The 20,991-nt window shown below is 33.2% G+C and overlaps 1 protein-coding gene across 2 annotated transcripts in view; it reads left to right on the top strand.

The window, feature by feature from the left end:
• Positions 1-20,991, top strand: part of PIAS1 (protein inhibitor of activated STAT 1) — a 106,659-nt gene that overhangs the window by 47,963 nt on the left and 37,705 nt on the right. For both annotated transcript variants that reach the window (XM_006920223.3, XM_006920224.3), the window contains exons 3-6: positions 12,202-12,286; positions 12,548-12,595; positions 13,165-13,255; positions 13,911-14,045. In XM_006920223.3, coding sequence (XP_006920285.1) covers positions 12,202-12,286; positions 12,548-12,595; positions 13,165-13,255; positions 13,911-14,045 — 359 coding nt within the window. The remainder of the gene's footprint in view (positions 1-12,201; positions 12,287-12,547; positions 12,596-13,164; positions 13,256-13,910; positions 14,046-20,991) is intronic.

Below are 20,991 nucleotides of genomic sequence, written 5' to 3'. Positions count from 1 at the left end.
TCAAACCATTGAAACCTCCCTTGCGAAGAAAATCTGTGATGGCAAAGCCCACAGTCCCTTCTCAGTCCCCAGCTTATTTGATCTGTTAGCAGCATTTGACACAGTCCTCCTACTTGCAGCACTTTGTCACTTCCAGGACACTCCTCTCTCTTGATTTTCCTTCTGTGTCACTGTTCTTTTCTTCTTAGACTTCTTTGCTTGTTCCTCTTCTTCTCCCAGACCTCTTTTCTGTTTATACTTACTTTTTTTTTGGTGATTTTACTGTTTAAAGCCTTGATAATTAAACATTGATAACCCTAAATTTGTACCTCTAAGACCCGAATTGCAGTCTTATCCAACTACCTATATAAAATCACCATTCAAGTATCTGTCTCAAACTTAATATGTCCAGAAGTGAAGATTTGTTCTTTCTTCCAAAACAAATTCTACCCACAACCTTTTCCTTCTTGGTTAAGGATATCTTAATTTTTCTAGTTGCTCAGGCTAAAATCTTTTGAGTCATTATGGATTTTTCTCCTTTATTATGTCCCAACCCAATTAATTAGGAAATCCTGTTGGCTCTATCTTTAAAATATCCAGAATCTGACCACTTCTCATAACTTTCAACTGCTGCTACTCTGATATGAACCACCATTATCTCTCATCTGGATTATTACATTGATCTGTGCTTCTGCCTTTGCCTTCCTTTATAATCTCAATTTGCAGACAGAGTGATTCTTTTAAATGTATGCTAATCATATTACTTCTTTGTTTAAAACTCTCCATTGGCCTCCCATGTGACTCAAGGTAAAATACAAAATTCTTATGATCTAGCCCTCTCTTCATTTTCTGTCTGATTTCTCATTATCTACCAGTATTCTCTTTGTTAGCTTGGCTGTAACCACACTGTCTTTCTTGCTATTTCTCACATACACTCTATGCCCTTATGTCTTGGCATGGGTGTTTTCTTTATCTGGAATGCTCTTCCCATAGATATTCCCCAGTCTATCTTCTTTATCTCCTTTAACTCAAGATATTGATATTTTTTAATGAGACTTACCCAAACTACCCTATTTAAAATTCCAACTCATTCTTTTGAATCTCCATCACCCTGCCTTATTTTAGTCTATGTTTATCACTTTCTAAAGTACTTTATTTATTACGATATTGTTTATTTTTCTTTTCCCATTAGAACGTAAGTACTGTAGGGCAGAGGTTTTAGTCTTTTGTTCACTGATTATCCTAATCACCTAGAATAATATCTTATACATATTAGATGCTCAATAAATATTTGTTGATTGAATGTATAACAGATTTGTTTCATCTTCTGAAACATTTTGTGATTCTGCTTCCTTGATGTCGGTTCCAGTTTTTTAGGCATTATGTAGTTCCCAGCAGTTCCTGGAATCCTTCCAGGTTCAAACCTAGCCAAAAAGAGAAAAAGTCTTTGACCCAACATTTCCAGGAAAAGTCCTAATGTTCACTATGATTGAACTGCTTTAAATGCCGTGTCCAGCCCTTGACCAATCAGTCTTGGCAGGGAGATGAAGCCTAGACTTTGGTCATATACTCCATTCTGAGACTGGACGTAAAGCCACACACAAAAAATGTCTGTTGGGGGAATAGAAACTGCTTATTAGGTATACAAGAAGTGTCTACTAGCTTATGTATCACTGTTTTTATAAAATGTGATCCTTGGATACTGGTTCCATGGGATCCCAATAGATGTTCTATTAAGTATAGGAACTTAAATTTAAATAAGCTTTGTTACTGCAGAATTTCTCAGGGTTTTAAATATGATATTGTGCTCAATGAATATCTAAGTGGGAGATGGTCTATGCAACAACTTCCCAAAATTCTTTGAACATAGAACCTTTTCAGATCACCTCAAAGTATTTTCTCATGGACCACATTCTGAGAAATATTGATGTTTGCTAAGAATTAGAAAATTGAAGAAAAATCACATATAAGAACAACAAAAAATACTCATCAAATGTACAGGACCTATTTGAAGAAAAAAAAAATGTTTACAGACCCACAAAACTTGTAAAGAATGACACAGTCCTTTGGAAGATATCTGTTCTCAATAATTTAGTGTAGTTGTAATTACAAATTCAATTTAATAGGGAGGTGAAGAGAAGAGGATAGCTTTATCAAATTCTAAAATTCCTTTGGGTTGTAGGTTTTTTTGATTGCAAGGAAAGCTAATACCTCAGGTCACCTAAGAAAAATTTATTGTAAGAAATATGAGAATTAAAACCAGAATCAGAAAGCTATGATTATGTACTTTGGTTATGTACATTCTCTCTCTTTCTGTGACACCTCTGTATCTTTCTAAGCTTCTATTTTGTGACTACAAAGAGCTCTTGAAGATACTCCACATTGTATACTCTAAATCCTGGAAGAAGCTAGTTTGAATTGATTTTAGTTAATAAGTTGCTAATGGATGGATCCCTTCAGGCCTAGTCATTTAATGTGTTGCCCAGAAGTCAGTGGATAGGCCAGGCCAGCCTTGGGAAAATTATGCTCCGTGGTCCTATCATTGGCTGTTCACTACAGAAAGCAGCCTAGAGCTACTTCCCTGGTAGGAAATGTGGGCTGGCAAGATTCATCTAGAAGAGGAATTTGGATGTGACTAAATTGTCCAGTATAATCTAGAAGACTAAATGAGAATAGACAGGAATTCTAAAAGAAGGGTATCTGCCATACTACACGTAAAATATACTATATGTATGGCAAAGGTACAGTAATTCACAGTGTGGAACTGGTGCCTGAATAAGCAGTTAATGAAATAGAAAAAGTGAAATTTCTAATTGATGGCTTGAATTGAGTATTAAATGTTTAGGAATACCTAATTAACCATTAAAAAGTAAGATTCCTACTATGTAATTTATCAGAATAATATCAAAATTGTTTAAAGATTTAAATGCTTAAAATGAAACTAAATATCAGGAAATACTGGTTGCATTTAAATAAATGCCTAAGTAATGCATAAATAATATTCAAATAATATTGGGGCAAGGAAAGAATTTTCCCTAAGAAAAGAAAACAAGATTCTATCGTAAGTACTCAAAAGAACTTTATTACATTAAATAGCAAAATAAACCAAGGGAAAGTATATGGCCATATCATGTATCTTTAATGTATGAAAGGCTGTTAGAAATAATTTGTGAATAAGAGTACTTTAATCCTACCTAGCCATCAGATGATACCTAGTTCATAAACTCTCTCACTTTTCTAGATGACTATTTCGTCTTATTTTTACCCAACACATTTTGTTCTCTCAATCTTTCACTTTTCCCTACAACTTTGCTTATTTCTTATTCAATGAGAAAGTGGGACCAATCAAAAATTAACTTCTAAAAGTTCCCACTATCAAAAAAGCATTTTATACTCACCTACCTACATGGCTGACAATATGTTGTAAATATTTTATTCTGTGACTTTGTATGAAATCTTTGGTCTCTGGGGTAAAGCCAATCCTTGCTTACACTTGTGCATTAGATCCCATTCACTTTCTTATTCAAGAATATTGCTTAGTAATTAATTCTTCCTCCTCCTACATCATCAGTTTTTTGCCTCTTTACTAGCCTATTCCCACTAATGTACAACTTTGTTAACTTTCTCATCTTGAAAAACAAACTATTCTCCTAATTTCCCTCCAGCTGTACCTCCATTTTTTTTTCCTTCACCACAGAATTCCTTGCCCAGGGTATGTTGGTTCATTGTTCCTGGTTTCTTTCCTCCTCTTCTCTTGTGAACCTTTTTCCAAGTAGGTTTTCATCTACCCATGCCAAAGAAACTGCTGTTATTTAGGTCATCATTGTCAGTAAAAACAGAGGTCATTTCTCAGTTTTGAAGCATCAAAAGAAAAAAATAATTAAAAGATGGCTAATATAGCAGAATGGAATGATTCACAACACAAAACCAATAAGGGTATGAAAAGTAGTCCACTTATAAAGTAGCCAAAGAAATGCAAATTTAAGACAATAAGAACATTTTTTATCTACTGCCCAGTGTTGGCAAGGAAATCTAGAACTCTCCTATACCACTTACTCAAGTAAACAACATTTCTGGAAACAATTTGGCAATTTGTACAAAAGCTTTAAAAATGTGTATATTTTTTGACCCACCCATTCCTTTTCTAAGAGGATGTCTTAAGGAAATAAAGATCATACAAAAATACACAACAGACCCAGGGAGAGAGGAAAGGATTCATTAAGGGGTTCTAGAAGGAAATTTTCAAAATAACCTAAATATCTAGCAATAGAGTGGTTAGATTATAGCACATCTATATAATAGAATACCATGTAGCCAATTAAAATAGTGAGAAAGAAATGTTTATTGACATGGAAAGATTTTTATTACAGGTTTTTAATTGAGAAAACTATTCTGTGCAACTTTATGGGAAACTGTGTATATTATACTTACATTGTATGTATGTATAGGAAAATGCCTATATATACTGGAAGAATAAATACCAAAATGTTGTTTAGCTGCTATCATTAAGTAGCAGAATTTTAGATTTTTTTTTTCTAACTTGGAATGGTTGTATTACCAACAACAAAAAAAGAAAAAAGACATTTTTGCAAAAGAAAGAAAACTAACTTTTACCAATTATAGTCTGCTTCCTTTTTTCTATTTTTGCATTTGAACATTGATCATCAGACTTGATTCGTAACTGGCTGGCTTAGTTTGACCTAGTCTTGTTTCTTAACCTCACTGGACTTAAAATAGCCTGATAGTTTGCCAGCTGTGAGAGAATAAATGGGCCAAATAAAATATTTACCATACTTTTAGCTTTAATGTTGCCCAGGGGTCTATAGGCTTATTTGATGAATTCTATCAAAAGACCAGCTACTGACTCAGTAAAATGAGAAATAAAGACAAAGTAAATAGGACAGGTGGAGTTAAACTCCAGAGGAGAGAGATGATAAAAAGCATAGGCAAGTTTACTGAAAATGAGTTTATTAATAACCTGCGATTAAAGTGTGATAAAATGAAATCGAAGGATTTTATAACACTGGAGTCCAATAATATTGCATGCGATCATTGTTATTTCCTATTTCTTAGTATTGGTAATTTTTGTTTTTTTATAAGTGGAAACATGTTAACAAGATATGTAAAACAAAAAGTATAAAAGCAATATGTGCTCAATGTGAAGAACTTTAAAAGTAAAATTATACAGAAATGAGTTTTTGATGCCTCTTATTGATCTTTTAATGCATATATATAAATATGCTGTACATTTCAAGTTTATATCTTGCCTTTTTCCCCTTAATATTATGACTGTTCTCATTCTTTTGAATATAGTTTGCTTTTAAAAAACTTCCCCTTTTTAAAAATTAAGTAGTTAAAGCATCGTGAATTTGTTGATAATTCAGTATATGCCTTTTATCGGAGGAAACGTTTTCTGCAACCTTCTGCCTTAATAGTTGTTAGCAGTCTATTTTATGAAACTGTATCATTACAGCTGTGCTTTAAAAAATTACATAGTTGTTCAAGTTTTTGTTTGTTTGTGTGAATAAACCAAAGAGCTCATTAAAGATTTTAAGGCTTACATTTGTAGATAGGTATTTTAGTTTCACTTTCCCCAAGATAGCAAGAAATATTCTATATCAGAAAGATGACTATTTTTAGCCTTTCTTTCTGCTGGTGAGGTGGAATAGTGAATATTTTTAGAGCAGTTGAAAGTACAGTCACTTAGATTAGCTCAGTGTTTCATCAGAATCTCAATAACCTTGTTTATTTTATGTATCCAGGTTTTACCTTCCAATGTTTTGAATTTATGTAAATCGCAACATGATTCCTCTTTCTCATTTTAGCCTACTTTATCTCTCTGGAACAAAATGTAGAACGAGATAAAATTTCTAAAACCTTAACTTTCTCTCAGCATATTTTATATATTTTGAATTATAATCTTATCCTAGTTATCGTGGGCAGTGCTCTTGTTTCTTACAGAAGAAATGTTAGTAATTAATACTTACAAGGGGATAGCTTTTGAAAATCTTCTTCCATGAGCAAAATAAGCCCTTAATACCTCACAAGAGGTATCCCCATGACCTTTTTGAGTATCTTCAATTATGAACAACACTAGAACATTTTATCTTTTCTCTAAAATGGAGCATAGGAAGTGAAAATCTGAGTGACTTTCTTTTTATGTTCAATGAGAGCTACTGACAAGTGTACAATTCAGGTCACACTGGGAGGCTGAGGTGCTACCTGAAGGACACTCATCCTATATCCCCAAAACAGCCAAACTCCTGTCTGAGCAAAATTTCAAATTACTATACATTGTAGAACTTGGAGACTTTCAAGATTGATTACAGTGATTCAAAAACAGTATGGTAATTAATTCACAAATCTGAGATATTAGTATAATTTCCTATTGCAGATAGGAAAACAAAGATTTCATATTTAAGTGTTAAGATCAATGACTTAACAAATCATTCACATCTGAACTCATTGCAGTCTGTCTTTTGCTTCTACCATGCCACTGAAAGAGGTCCAGCTAAGATCACCTGTGACTTGCTAGTTGTTAAGTCCAGTTCTCAATTCTTAACTGACCTCTGAGCATTTCACTGTCCACACTTGCTTTGAAATTGTCTTCCTTAGGTATCAAGGATACCATTTTTCTCTACTTTTCTTTCTGAATTTTTAGCTGTTTCTTCCTTGAACCTTAAATGCTGGTACCAGTTTCCCAGGTTTTGTTGTTCATCCCCTCTCACCCTCTGTCTTTTTTTTTCCATTTTACTTTAATCACTTTTTCTTCAAACAACTTTATTGAAATATCCTTGACATGCCATAAACTGCACGTTTAAAGTGTACAAACACATTTTGACTATGTGACATTACCACAATCAAAACAGTGAACATCCATCACTCTGCAAAGTTTTCTCATCTCACTAGTAATTCTTCCCTGTTACCCTTTCCATTCTCACCAAATCCCTAGATTGAATGTGCTTTCTGTCACTATAGATTGGTTTGCATTTTCTAAAATTTTATAATGGAAACATGGAATATATACTCTTTGGGGGTGAAGGGAGGTCTAGCTTCTTTTACTTTTAAGATTGTAGTCTAAGATTTATCTATGTTGTGTGTATCAGTAGTTTGTTCCTCTTTATTGCTGAGTAGTATTTCATTGTATGGATATAACACTATTTTTTCATTCACTTATTAGTAGACATTTGGGTTGTTTCCAGTTTGGGGCTGTTGAAAACAAAGCTGCTGTGAGAATTTGGGCCCAAATCTTTCTATGGTTATATGCTTATATTTTTCTTGGGTAAATTACTTACAAATGTAATAAGTGTGTCATATGATTGATGCAGGTATAACTTTTTAACCAACTGCTAAACTTTTTGACAGTGTTGGGCTTTTTTACTTTCCCACTACCAGCGTATCAGCTTTCCAGTTGCTCTACATCTTTGTCAGCATTTGATATTGTCACTAAAAAAATTTTAGACATTCTAAAGGTATTTATCTCATTGTGGTTTTAATTTGTATATCCCACAGACTAAAGTTGTAGAACATCTTTTAATGATGTTCTGTAATGATTAATGATGTTGAGCATCTTTTTATGTGTTTAGTTGGCCTTTTGTGTATATTATTTAGAGAGATATGTATTCAGCTTCTTTGCCCATTTTTAAATTGGGTTGTCTTTTTGTTGTTGAATTACAGTTGTCTTTTTACTCTCTTTTTAGTATCCTTTGAAGCACAAATAATTTTAATGAAGTCTAGTTTATCTATACTTCTTTTGCTTGTGCCTTTGGTGTTGTATTGAAGAAACTATCACAAAATCCAAGGTCATGAAGATTGTTTCCTTCTAAGATTTTTACATTTTAGCTCTTAAATTTAGTCTTTGATCTATTTTTGGTTAATTTTTACATATTATATAAGTTAGGGGTGTACATAACTTCATTCTTTTGCCTGTGGATATCTAGTTTTGTGTATGGTGTACTATATGATTCAAGCTCTTTTTTTCCTTGCATATAGGTATCCAGTTACTCCAGCATCATTCATTGAAAAGACTGTTCACCAGAAACTTACATGTTATTAATCAGTGTTACCTTAATTTAGAAAAGAAGAAAGAAAGGACTTCTTTTCAACTAAATTACCTTTGCACCTTTGTCAAAATCAGTTGTTCGTATATACGTGGGCATATTTCAAGACTCTGTTGTGTTCTGCAGATCTGTTTTTCTATCTTGACACCAACATCACACTGTCGTATTTACTGTAGTTTATAAGAAGTCTTGAAATCAGTTAGTGTTACCTCTCCAGCTTTGTTCTTTTTCAAAGTTGTTTTGGCTCTTCCAATTTCTAAATCTGAAAAAGAAACAAACCTTTTCTTCATGATTTTTGTGTAGATTAACAGTATTAGATGGTAGTTGTTGATAAAAGTACTGTTCTAGTCACATTATATCTGGAATTATATCTGGAATTATATATCAATTATATTTATATAAGCAACCATAAATCCCAATAGCAAACAACTAAGGTTTATTTCTTACTTGTGTTATTACTATGGGTATCCTCTATGTTGTCTTCACTCTAGAATCAAAGCAGACTGTAAAGAAAGATGGCTCTTATAATCATCTTCTTGGAAGTTGTACACTTCTACTCATATTTCGTTGGCCAAAGCTAATGTCAGTGGCACAGGATGTGTAATTCTCCCATAGAGATGGGCCAATACAGAAGGGCTGCAAATATTTTGAACAACTTACATATGCTATCACAGAGTGCATCCAGTTGTGGCTATCACTTTAATGGTATGACAACCTGGAGGTATGCCCATAGGAAAAAGATCAGAATGGTGAGTAATTCTGAAATCTTGCCTGAAATATAGTGGGAAGAGTCAATAGATAGAGTGGGGCACATTACTTCTGTTTAAAACATTTGAGGAATGGATGTTACTGGATATGCTTCATGATATCTGTGGGTGAAAGTTACAGCATAATATATATTTTGATTCAGTATAAGGGCATAAGAAGGAAAGGGGACAGTAAACAAAACTTGGTTGTTTTAAATACCTTACTGCATTTATATTCTTCAAAATAACCCTATTAAGGTTCATGTTAATATGTGTGTTTATATTATTATATCGAAGGAAACAGACTCAGAATGGATAAGTACCTAAGGTCATATGGCAAATATGTGGCAAAACCAGTTTGGAATCTAGGCCCATGTGATCTCATCTCTTTCCAGTAAACTTTGCTGCTCTCTAAAGGGCTGCAAACTTCTTACAGTTAAACTGTTCATCACCAGCCATCTTCTCTTCTTGACAGGGTAATGGCCACTCTTCCCCATCTCTAAAAGGGTTCAAACAAAATATGAACGGAAGGATTCAAAGGAAGTTTGAACTCCACATCAATGGCCTACAAACTTATTTGATCACATGCACCTCTCAGCAAAATAATTTAGCATATACCATACACATTATATATTAAACAATTATTGTATATGTTATAAAACAAAAAAGTTAAGATTTTATATAATATTTTAGATATTTTTATAAGTTAGATTTATGTAAATCTCCTTTTTAAAACTGCTGTTTTACAAATAGATAGTTTTTACTGTATCCCTATAGATTGCCACTGAGATGCATACCTCTTTGTGATTGTTTTAGATGATTTCTAAGACCCCCTTTTCAGTATGACTTTTCTATCATTCTGTTTGGCCCAAATTTTTCTGAAAAGGATAATGATAGCTTAATTCACTTTCAGAAAAGTTTTTAGTTTGCTATCTAAGACCCAAACTATAAATTCTTTACTGGCGTTCATAGCAGAAATTAAGCCTGAAAACTACATAGTATAAAAAGATACTCTTTTCAGATAAATAGTAGTAACTCTATGAGTGTTATAATCTATATATAAGAGAATTAAATAAGGGTTATTATTAAGTAATAAACCTGATTGTATGTGTGGTACAAGAAACAGACTCATTATTTTAGTCATATCTTCTTTATCTAAATCTGCATGCACATGTCCAAAACTTACTGTATTCATATATTCCAAATTGAATCTGAAATTTTGCCTAGAGAGCAATATGAATTTTTGTATTTGGGAAATTACTTTAGCACTGTCTTAGAATGAAGCCAGAATTCTAAATTATGCTAAGCTTACTGGACTAAATTTAATATTTATAGAGATATATATTCTAAAAAGCAAAGGAGTTACTTGCCTTGCCTGACAGAAAACTGTCCGATTTTCTACATTCTGGTCCTTGGTTATCAGCCATTTGCCAGGTTGATACTTTACAATTAAGATAACTTTCTGGTTGGTAATTATTTCTTGGGGATAGATTCTGTGAGGAAAAAACCTTCCCATGTCACAAAAAAGCAGAAACAAATCTAGCCTTTAAAAGATAATCCTGTATTGAGATGAAAGGGCAGCAGTACTCTTTTCCATTTTTTCCTCATAGCAATACATTTGTGCAGATTTTTCAGCATTACATAACTGCAGTTTGGTGGTGGTGTAGTGGAAGTGTTGCTTGCAAGTAGGATCAAACCCAGTTTAAACAAGAGATGGCCAAGTTCAGCTATTTTTCCTACACAGGTTTAAGTGGCCCACAGGCCAAGAGTTCCTTGGTAATAACTTCTAGGGATCCTTTTGTTCTAGAAAACTACCCTGGAAAAGTACAGTTTAAATAGTTTAATGAGGTATTTCTTGAATTTTCATTTTCTTTTGCTCATTCAACAGTCATTCAGTGTTCCTTTCTGCCAAGCACTAAGGAAACAGTGAACAAGAGGAATATTTTTATTTATTTTTTATTTTTCAAATACAGTTGACATTCAGTGTTATTTTCTATTAGTTTCAGGTTTATTTTTCAAATACAATTGACATTCAGTGTTATTTTCTATTAGTTTCAGGTGTACAGCATAGTGGTTAGACATAATTTACGAAGTGATTCCTTTGATAAGTGTAGTATTCACCTGGCACCATACATAGTTATTACAATATTATTGACTGTCTTCCTAGTGCTGTATTTTACATCCTTGTGACTATTTTGTAACTGCAGATTTGTACATCTTAATCCCTTGACCTTTTTCACCCAGCTCTCCAACCCACCTCCCATCTGGCAACCATCAGTTTGTTCTTTGTGTCTATGAGTCTGTTTCTGTTTTGTTTGTTCATTTATTTTGCTTTTTAGATTCCACATATAAGTGAAATCATATGGTATTTGTGTTTCTCTGACATTTCACTTAGCATAATACCCTCTAGGTCCATCCATGTTGTCACAAATGATAAGATTTCATTCTTATAGCTGAGTAACATTCCATTGTATATATGTACCACATCTTCTTTATCCAGCCGTGTATTGATGGACACTTGGATTGCTTTCATATCTGAGCTATTGTAAATAACGCTGCAATGAAAATAGGGATACATATATGTTTTTGAATTAGTGTTTTGGATTTCTTGGGATAAATACCCAGAAGTAGAATTGCTAGGAACAAAATGGATATTGACCATTGATATTTTTTTCATATATATAACGTGTATTCAAATCTAGTAGAACTGTTGTTGCTCACAGCAGCGTACTGTAGGAATCCTTTCTCTACACTGACTTGTGCTTGCCTACCTGCCTTCTTGTTCTTTTTTTCTTCCCACCTACCTTGTCCTCCCTCCTTTCTTCTCTTTATTCCCTTCCTTCCTTCTGGTAACTCTTTCCATCTTTGAGAGCGTCCACAGGCAGTTTCTCACATCAAGTCATCTAAGCATAGAATAAACTACATATGGTATGTATTGGATAAAACTTGCATGGTATAGTTAGAGGGGAGATGATAAAATTCTTAATTTTCTTTAAAGACTAAGTGTCATCTCACCTGTGCAGATCTCAAGGTGAGTATGTTACTTAGTTCAAAAACAATATACTGTATCTTTAAATGGGTTTCTGTTCTCTTTTAAATAAAATTAATATCAGCATTTTTTTTACAAGTGTGCTTTTTAGATGCAAATATTTATATGATTAGATAATTTTTTATTAATGTTTCTCCGATTATATATTTTCTGAATCTGAATCCTGATGTTAGCCATTTTTGTGCCTGTCTCTGTCATATTACAACTGACACATTTCTTATTTTTCAGTGCTTTAATTGCCTTGTTACCTAAACTCAAATACATCCTAGTTAATTAAAGGCATGCGATTGGTTATTTTGTTGTTGTTGTTGTGTTCTCTATTGATGAATTTGAATGTAATTAAAAGTATAATTCTTTTTTTCTTTAGCATCAGACAACAGTCAGCGCTTTCGAGAAACCTGTTTTGCATTTGCATTGACACCACAACAAGTGCAGCAAATCAGTAGTTCAATGTAAGTTGTCTTTAAGTATAACTAGCAGGTTTGCCTTTAAATCCAGTGTTTTCTATAGTAAGTGATTTTTTAAAACAGTGTGTTGCATGAGTATTAGTGTCATGCAAATACTAATATTGGAAATACTATTGTAGTGTTAGTTGCCCTAAAACAGTTATATTTCTGATCATTTGAAAAGCTTTCTGGTTTAACAGTATCTTTGAATCAGCTTTCATGTGCATATTTAAAATATAACTGTAGTTCTTACTCTGTCTTTTCTAGGGATATTTCTGGGACCAAATGTGACTTCACAGTTCAGGTCCAGTTAAGGTACAGTGTTGACTACAGTGTATATCCAAAGTTTAAAAGTTAATATGCCTTAAGATTTTTTTAAAAAGCCACCTAATTTTCAATAAGTAATTGAAAGTATTGGGTTTAGATATTTGGGTGAGGTAAAACTTTCTGTTATAAAATATCCTAATTTTTATCCAGTTTAGATTTTAAAATATCAAGTCATTTACCATATATCTAACCACATTTCTTCATTTTGGTTGCCCTCAGTTGATTAGAAGCTCCAGCTAATGATATTTTTAAATATCGTAGTGTCAGTTCTTTAGATATTCCAGGTTTTATGAAAGCAAAGGCCTTATTTCAAAAATAGGAGTATTCTTAACATATAACTCACAGGTCATGTGAACATTCCTAAAGGTGAAATGAGCCTCAGCTGTTATATTGGGAATAAGAAAGTAATTAAGAACATGTCATTAAATGAAATATCTAGTTTTAATAGTTATTTCGTTATTAAGTTTGGCCATCTTTTAGAGTAGCTATTGAACAAAAATATTAATAATGAGGTCATCATTTAATAAAGCAAATTAAACTTGTTTTTTATTGTTTAGGTTTTGTTTATCAGAAACCAGCTGTCCACAAGAAGATCACTTCCCACCCAATCTTTGTGTGAAAGTGAATACAAAACCTTGCAGCCTTCCAGTAAGTCCGGAAAGCTATTTTTTAAATGCATGCCAACATAACTATCAAATAAGTCATCACAGCTGTTGTTAATTATAGTTTTTTATTAAGAAATCATCTTTATTTTGGATATATATTCATGTGACTGAGTGAAACACTTGTACCAACTATGTACAATTAACAGCTGTGACATTAGCTATGGAGACCAAGTCTAAGACTTGGAGTTGGGTGTGGTAGCTTTAGTATTATACTGGGTTTGGGAGAAAAAAATTGTTTCAACAAAACCTCAACTGTATTCATGTGAATATGGAAGCCTGTGGTAGAATAGAGACTTGAAGAATGCTGTGCCTTACGCAGACAGGGCAAGAGTGGGGACTGCAGTTGGTCACCTTGCAAAAATTCCTTATATACTTATTTGAGCTTTTTAATAATTCATCTTGATTCTTAAAATTTAGAGATTTTTAAGTTCTGTTACCTGAATTTTTCTCGGGCTTACTAAAATGAGTCTGTTTTGTTGTTTGGAAAAACACATTGGAAACTCTTGTAAATGTTTGCTTCTCTACTTTTTAATGGAAATATTCGTATTTTCTGTACATAGTTCATAAGGTTTTTTAAAAATGGAAGTTGAAATGATTGTGGAAATAATAAGTAGAAATAAATTATATTTCATCCTTAGGGTTATCTTCCACCTACTAAAAATGGTGTGGAACCAAAGCGACCCAGCCGACCAATTAATATCACCTCACTTGTCCGATTGTCCACAACAGTACCAAACACCATTGTTGTTTCTTGGACTGCAGAAATTGGAAGAGTAAGTAAATTTTTGTTTCTACCAGGTTTTTGTATTATAAGGAAGGGTTAATATCCATGGCTGAGTTTATATGTAAATAATATTGTAAAATGATTGCAAAGGGATTTATTTTGTCTCACAATGAGTTTTCAGCATGTTCCCATTTAAAAAATGAGATTGTGAAGTATATAGTATTTTATAACCTGATACTTTCACTCAGCAATTTATCATAAATGTCTTCCTATGTCGTTACATAATCATCTACATGATTTTAAATGGCTACATCATATTCCAATATGAGTATGCTATTATTTAGCTTATTGCCTATTGTTGAGCACTTATTTGATTTATTGATTGATTAATTCATTGTTATTTCAAAGAACATTTTAAAGACCATCCTAGTATCTATAGTTTTGCATACATACATGATAATTTCCTTAAATTCCTAGAAGTGAATTGCTGAGTCAAAGAGCATGCACAATTTTAAGAGATATCGTGTACATTGACAGTCGCCTTACCAAAAGATGTACAAATTTATCCTCTGACTTTCAGTGTTTATGTGCCTGTTGATTCATAACCCTATCAACACTGAGCTTTATCTTCTTTAAAACCTTTACTAATTTTAATAGATAATAATGGCACCACATTGCTTTAATTAGTACTCCTGTTATTATTACTGAGATTTAACATTTTATGTTTGTGATCATTTACATTTTAAAATCATATTCATTTTTATTTCTATATTCATGTTTTTCTTACTGATTTGTGAGTTTTTAATATATTCAGACTTAACTCTCCTTCACATGTTACAAATGTTTGTTTCCAGTTTGTTTGCATTTTATTTTTATTTATGTGGTTATTTAATGTGTAGAAGATTTAAATTATTATGGAGCCAAATCTTAACCAGTATTTTTTCCTTTATAGTTTTTACCCATTCAGCTCCCATCAATGCTTGGTTTGTCTGCCCTTCCCAAGATTACATAAATATTTGTTTATATTTTTTTCTAGATGTTTGAGATTTCTTGTTTTACCTTTAAATATGTAATCCATCATAAATTTATGTGTGGTATGAAATAAAAATTTTATTTTTTAAATAGCCAGTTTTTCTAATACCATTAAATGAATAAATGCTGAAATCAGAAGCCACCATTATTGTATATTTGATTTTTATTTATGCTGAGTGTGTTTCTGAACTTTTTTATTATTGTTTCTTAGTCTAGCATTCTTTTTCCAGGACAGTTTCAGAATTTTTTTGATTATTGCAGCTTTTTGAAATGAACTATTTGTTAATTCATTTGAAATTTATTGACTGCTTACTGTATGCCATGTACTATGCTGAAAACTGGTAGTACCATAGTAAGAAAAAAAATTCTTGCTCTTTTAGAGGTTGAGATCCAGGGGCCAGGTGGTCACAAACAAAAATGTAAACTTATTTATCTTAAGTACTATAAAGGAAAGGTGTGATTTTTAGAGGATATTAAAGGGCACTTTGAACTAGGGAGAGGTCAGGCAGGGCTTCCCTGATGAAATAGTGACTGAGCCAAGAACTGAGAGAAGGGTAAAAGGAATCAGAAGAAAGGGTCAGAGAAAACAACCTGCACAACAACTCTTGGGCAGGAACTGAAAGGGAGCCCCTGTGGCTAGAGTGTAGAGACTGGGGAAGAGCAATATACAAGATGAGGCTGGAGAAGTAAGAAAGCGCCAAACCATGCAAGGCTTTGCTATTGCTAAAATATTGGTGAGACAGATGATATATTAGCAGTGAGGATGGAGGTAAGTAGGTGGATCTGTAGGGCTAATTGATAAACTGGAAGTAGGGGCTAAGAGAAAGGGAGATGTCAAGGATGACTCCTTGGTGTCCGACTTGAGTAACAATATAAATGATAATATTACTGAGATAGAGGAAACAATGAAAAAGGACTGAGTTTGGGTGTGTTGTTTTGCTTAGGAGGAAGGAGTGTTAGAGGACTAGATGGAGAAAATCATGAGTTCACTTTTGAAGCTTCTGACTTTGAAATACCTTTGAGACATTCTGAATAGGCAGTTGGGTATATAGGCTCAGAGGATTAGTTTGTGCTGGAGAAATAAAAACTTGAGTCATCTGCATATTGGTGGTTATTGGGGCCACACAAGCAAAGGTGATATTATTTAGGGGAAATGTATCAAGTAGGAAGAGGCAAGTGCCTAAGACTTATTCTTGAGGAACTATGACATTTAATACTTGATTGAAGAGAATGAAGCTGCAGAAGACATGGGAAAATAATGCCAGAGGGGTGGGGAAGAATAGAGTGTGGGTATGAGAAGCCAATGGAAGAGTTTCAAAAGGATGGTGATGGCAAACAGTATTTAACAGATGTTGAGAAGTCAAGTATGTTGAAGTCTAAAAAAATACCCCCTTTGGATTAGGAATGCGAAGGTGACTTTAGCATGAGCCATTTTGGTGGATGGTGGGAGGAGAAGCCAAATGGTGACCAGTGGAGGCAAAGCAGCAGAGATAGTGAGTTATAGAAGTGCGGCTTTGGGAAGAGATAATGATAAGCTGGAGGGAAATGTGAGTTATTTGTTTATTTTAATGGGAGAGTCTTTAACATGTGTTAAAGATGATGGCGGGTATCTTCTTGAGAGGAAGAGCTTAACTAGACAAGAGATAGAGATGGAAAAAATAATAGTGAACTGCATAGTAATGCAGAATAGCTAGGAGAGACAGCATCTATTTAATGGAAGAAGAAAAGAAATGTATAAGTGGATATGATTGATACTGGACATTTGAGTAAGTTCTGATCTGACTTATGTCTGTGAGATAGGAAGTGAGGTAAGCCTGAGAGTGAGGGAAGCAATAGGGGGCTTTGAGGAGAGTGGACATGTTAGAAAAGTAAATACATAGAGTGAGACATGTTCCCCTGCATTACTCCCCCAAATATTTCTGGGAATTTAGATGAGATTACTTTAAATTTGTGTGTTAAATGAAGGATGATTAACTTATTTACAATATTTAATGTTTCCATTCCAGGAACTGTATCTTTCTCTATTTACTGAAATTCTCTTTTATGTACCTCAGTAATTTAATAAATTTCTTATAAATCTTCCATATTTTTTATTAGTTCCTGTGTTATTATTATTATTGCTATTATAGATATTTTTATTATATTTTCTGAAGAATTTATTGTTGATTTATTTAAAAGCCAGACACTATTGAATATTTACTTAATACCTAAATTTATATATTGGTTCCAATAACTTTTTAGTTGGTTTCCTGATATTTCCAGGTAGGCAGTTTTGAGTTTGAGATATATCATTATACAAACAATGATAATCCTAATACTTATGCCATAATTTGCTGGCTAGAACCTTCAAAACAATGTTAAATAACATGAGTAACAGTGGACATATCTGACTTGTTCTTTATGTTAATGAGAATACTACCGTGTCCCAACATTAGGTCTTATAATGACTATTAATTTTCAATAGAATTTAATTACATCAATGATATTGTTGTATTCCTCTTAATGACTGTCTTTGTGAGAAATGGATTTTGAATTTTATCAAAATACTTTTTGACATCTATCAAGGTTATATTTGTTTCCTTTGCCTGATTAATGTCATAATTAGGTTTTCTGAATCCTTTTTAATGTTTCCCTTCTAGTGTACCTTGGGGTTCCTCATTTTTGTCCCCCTATTTGAAGACGGTGTTGAAAATTTTTGGTTTTTGTCTCTGTGAAAAGTTTAGCCTACTAGGGAAGTATGATAAACACCAGGGTGTTTAGAGTGAACTATGAACAAGTCTGAAACTGTGGGAAAGGAGAGAAATGTTGCTGATATATAGCACTAGAGGAGGGGGAGATAATCTTCCCAAGGGAAGCCTTCTATACCTCAGAAAGAAGACAGTATCTTCAGTGATTTGAAGGTCTACCAGGTAAGGGAAGATCTTTGTGTCAACCCCATCTACAAGTTGGAGACCTTCATTTTGAAATAAAACATTGAAAGAAAAAAAGTTTTTTTTCTAAGCCCAAAGGATCATTTATTAGGTTGTTTTTTTAATCACTTTTAATTCAGCTTGTAGATACACTGAATAGTTTGTGTAGAATATCTTGTTTTGCAGATTAATTTATCTTATTAGCTGCCATCAAGAAATCTTAGAAATGTCTTCAAAAGAAATAAAAGGAAGAGCTAGTAATTAGCTAAAGCTATGGTGGTAATTATAGCACAGTTTACAAATATATCAAATCAACACATTGTATACCTTAAATTTATGCAGTGTTATAAGTCAGTTATATCATAATCTAAAAAAAAGAAAAAAATAATATGAAAAAGAATAGCTAGTACAGGAAATAAGTGAATTATATTATAATTTCTTATCCTACCTCAAGTAGTCACTGCATGTAGTAAATGCTCATTTTAGAGAAGTTATTTAGTTACTGGTTTAAAGGACACTAACAAGCAGATTATATCCTAATTATGGAGAAAATGTCCTATGAACTTGATAGACAGTTTTGAAGACTTTTGATAAAAACATCAGTGTAATGCAGTATATATCAATCATTGGAGTTAGGTAGTACTTTGAAAGGCTAGTAGGAATAATATAATATCATTTACCTAGAAGAGATACTGTACCGCTGGTAAGTTTTGTTTTTTGGGGGTTTTTTTGTTTTTTTGTTTTGTTTCGTTTCGTTTTGTTTGGCTACTGAATCTCTTTCATGAGATAGAAGATTTAATTGCATGTTATCAGTACAAGTGGCATTTGTTAATATCTGACTTTTTTTGCTGCTGCTGCTGTTTCTTTTTTTCTTATTTGGTTACATGTTTCAACTAGAGTGAACATACCTTTTCACTGAACTTGTAGTTGTGGCTTCCACTTGATCTTTCTTTAAAATTTTATATAAAAGCCTTAGGGTAATTCCTAGTTCTGAAGAGTCAAGCTGTCACTACATAATTTCACAGTGTTAATTAGCATTTCTCCAGTCTCTGTTGTATTTGAAGCATTAGTCAAATAAATAATAAAGGTGAATAAGGTTTCCCTCCCCCCAAAAGAAGCTTTTTTGTTTTATATTAGATTGGTATGTCATATGCTCTAAAATTTAGACAAGTTTTAAGATTACTTGTTCCTTTAACAATTTATTAATGAAAGTAAATTAGCTTTGACACTTCATTTTTTTCCCCCAGAAAATGTGTAACATGTGAACATGGATAGGTTTCTGAACTCTAAATGAAAAATTGACCTTGCAGAGGGTATTGTAGGATATTTTCTCCTGTTGCCAAAAGAAGAGAATGCATTTTTAACACATTTTCCATTTAGGAAAAAAAAAGTGCAGCTCGCTGTCGGCATTAATTTAATTTTACATAAACATGCTCTTTGAGGCTGAAGCAAATTTGACTGGTTTTCAATGTGAAAATAAAATATAAAAACTGTACTTGGAGTTATTTCTAAACAGAACTTGTCTCTAATCCTAATGAAACAAATGTATACATAAATCAGATTCATCAAGTGAATCTTTGGCTAACTGTTCGAGAATGATATTAACATCACGTGTAGGAATGCTACGTTTTCTAGGATTTGACGTTTTTAGTGGTCAAGAATTACTATATTTTGTAAATGGAATCACCACTACTAAAAACAGAATGCTAAATAGAATGATGTCATTTGTTTCCAAAGACTATCAATATACTAGAGCAATGTGAAAATAATAATAAAAGCAAGAATTTCATGGCACACTTTGGGAGTAAGGTTAGGACTGTAATCTGCAAGTTATCTTGGAGTAAACGCTGCAGCCACAAGCACTGCCAGCAAGTATTCTCTCAGTGAAAGTAACAAAGTTGAAATGTACATTGAGCTAGGTTAGGAGGGTGGAAGCAAATAGGGTGTGTGAAAGCAAGAACTGTAGAGAACTACACTGGCGTTGGCCATTAAATCCATTATCCTAACATCCCTACTCTTTACTCTTGGTTTCTAGTGCTGGCTCTATCACCAAGCAGATGAATGGTCATGAGCAGATTACATATCATTTTGTGCTTCCATTTTATCAGCCCTTCACTTAGAAAAATATTTATCCTACCTATCACTTATAGGCCTTCTGTGAAGTTTAAATGAAGTAGGTAGTATATGTCGAGTGCTTCAAAAACTGTATGTAGCTGTAAGAAGATGGCAGTAATTATTTTTCCTTTGGCTTCTTTCCAGATCTCTTGATCTCCCTCTTGATCCCAGCACCAAATGGAAAGTGGGCCTTCTCCATTTAGATCTCTTACCTTCATAAGCTCGAGCCCTCTTTTCTTCCTTCCCCTCCCCCCGCCCCACCCCCTCTTCCCCACTCAGCCCCAGTCTCCTGGCTTTTTTCTTCCTCTTATCTAATCATGTACCCTTCACTCTGCCTTGGCTTGTTAATTAACTATTTTCTTTGTCCCCTTCTCCTTCTACTATCTCGTAGACCCTCCACTAGTAATAGATATTCATCTATTCATTTGCCAAACTAGCAGCTTCTCTTTGAAAATCTTTAATATTCCCTCTGATTGTTGTGATAATGGCCCAAGTAGGGTCTTTTCAAGAACCAACCAGTTCAATGCATAGAGAGAAATTAAGTAGTAGAGGTTAGGAAGCCAATCTAATTTGTAATTTTTTTAATATTTACTTTTTTACATCTGTCTATTACCTACTCGTAGTTTATGATGACTTTGACATCTTATTGGCCTTGGTTTATCTTTAGTTATAACAGTGTTCTTTTATATAAGTGCTTTAAATTGATTGGCTTCAAGCATAGATAGTCAGGAAATACAGAAGCATGACAGACCTGGCTTTGTCACTTCAAAGTTGTAAAATTGGGCAAGTTCTTTTACTTCTCTACATTTTATTTTCCTCATCTATAAAAGTAGATTTATGACCACAGTGGCAGCTTTTTGGTTAGGATTAAATGAATTACCATTCATGAAAACACCTAAGATAGAGCTTGCTTGGCACACAGTTGGTATTTTGATAGGT

The sequence above is a fragment of the Pteropus alecto genome, unplaced genomic scaffold, assembly GCF_000325575.1.
Source record: "Pteropus alecto unplaced genomic scaffold, ASM32557v1 scaffold86, whole genome shotgun sequence".
Lineage (NCBI taxonomy): Eukaryota > Metazoa > Chordata > Mammalia > Chiroptera > Pteropodidae > Pteropus > Pteropus alecto.
The sequence above is the reverse complement of the archived record's forward strand: the minus strand, read 5'-3'. Positions and strand labels throughout refer to the sequence as shown.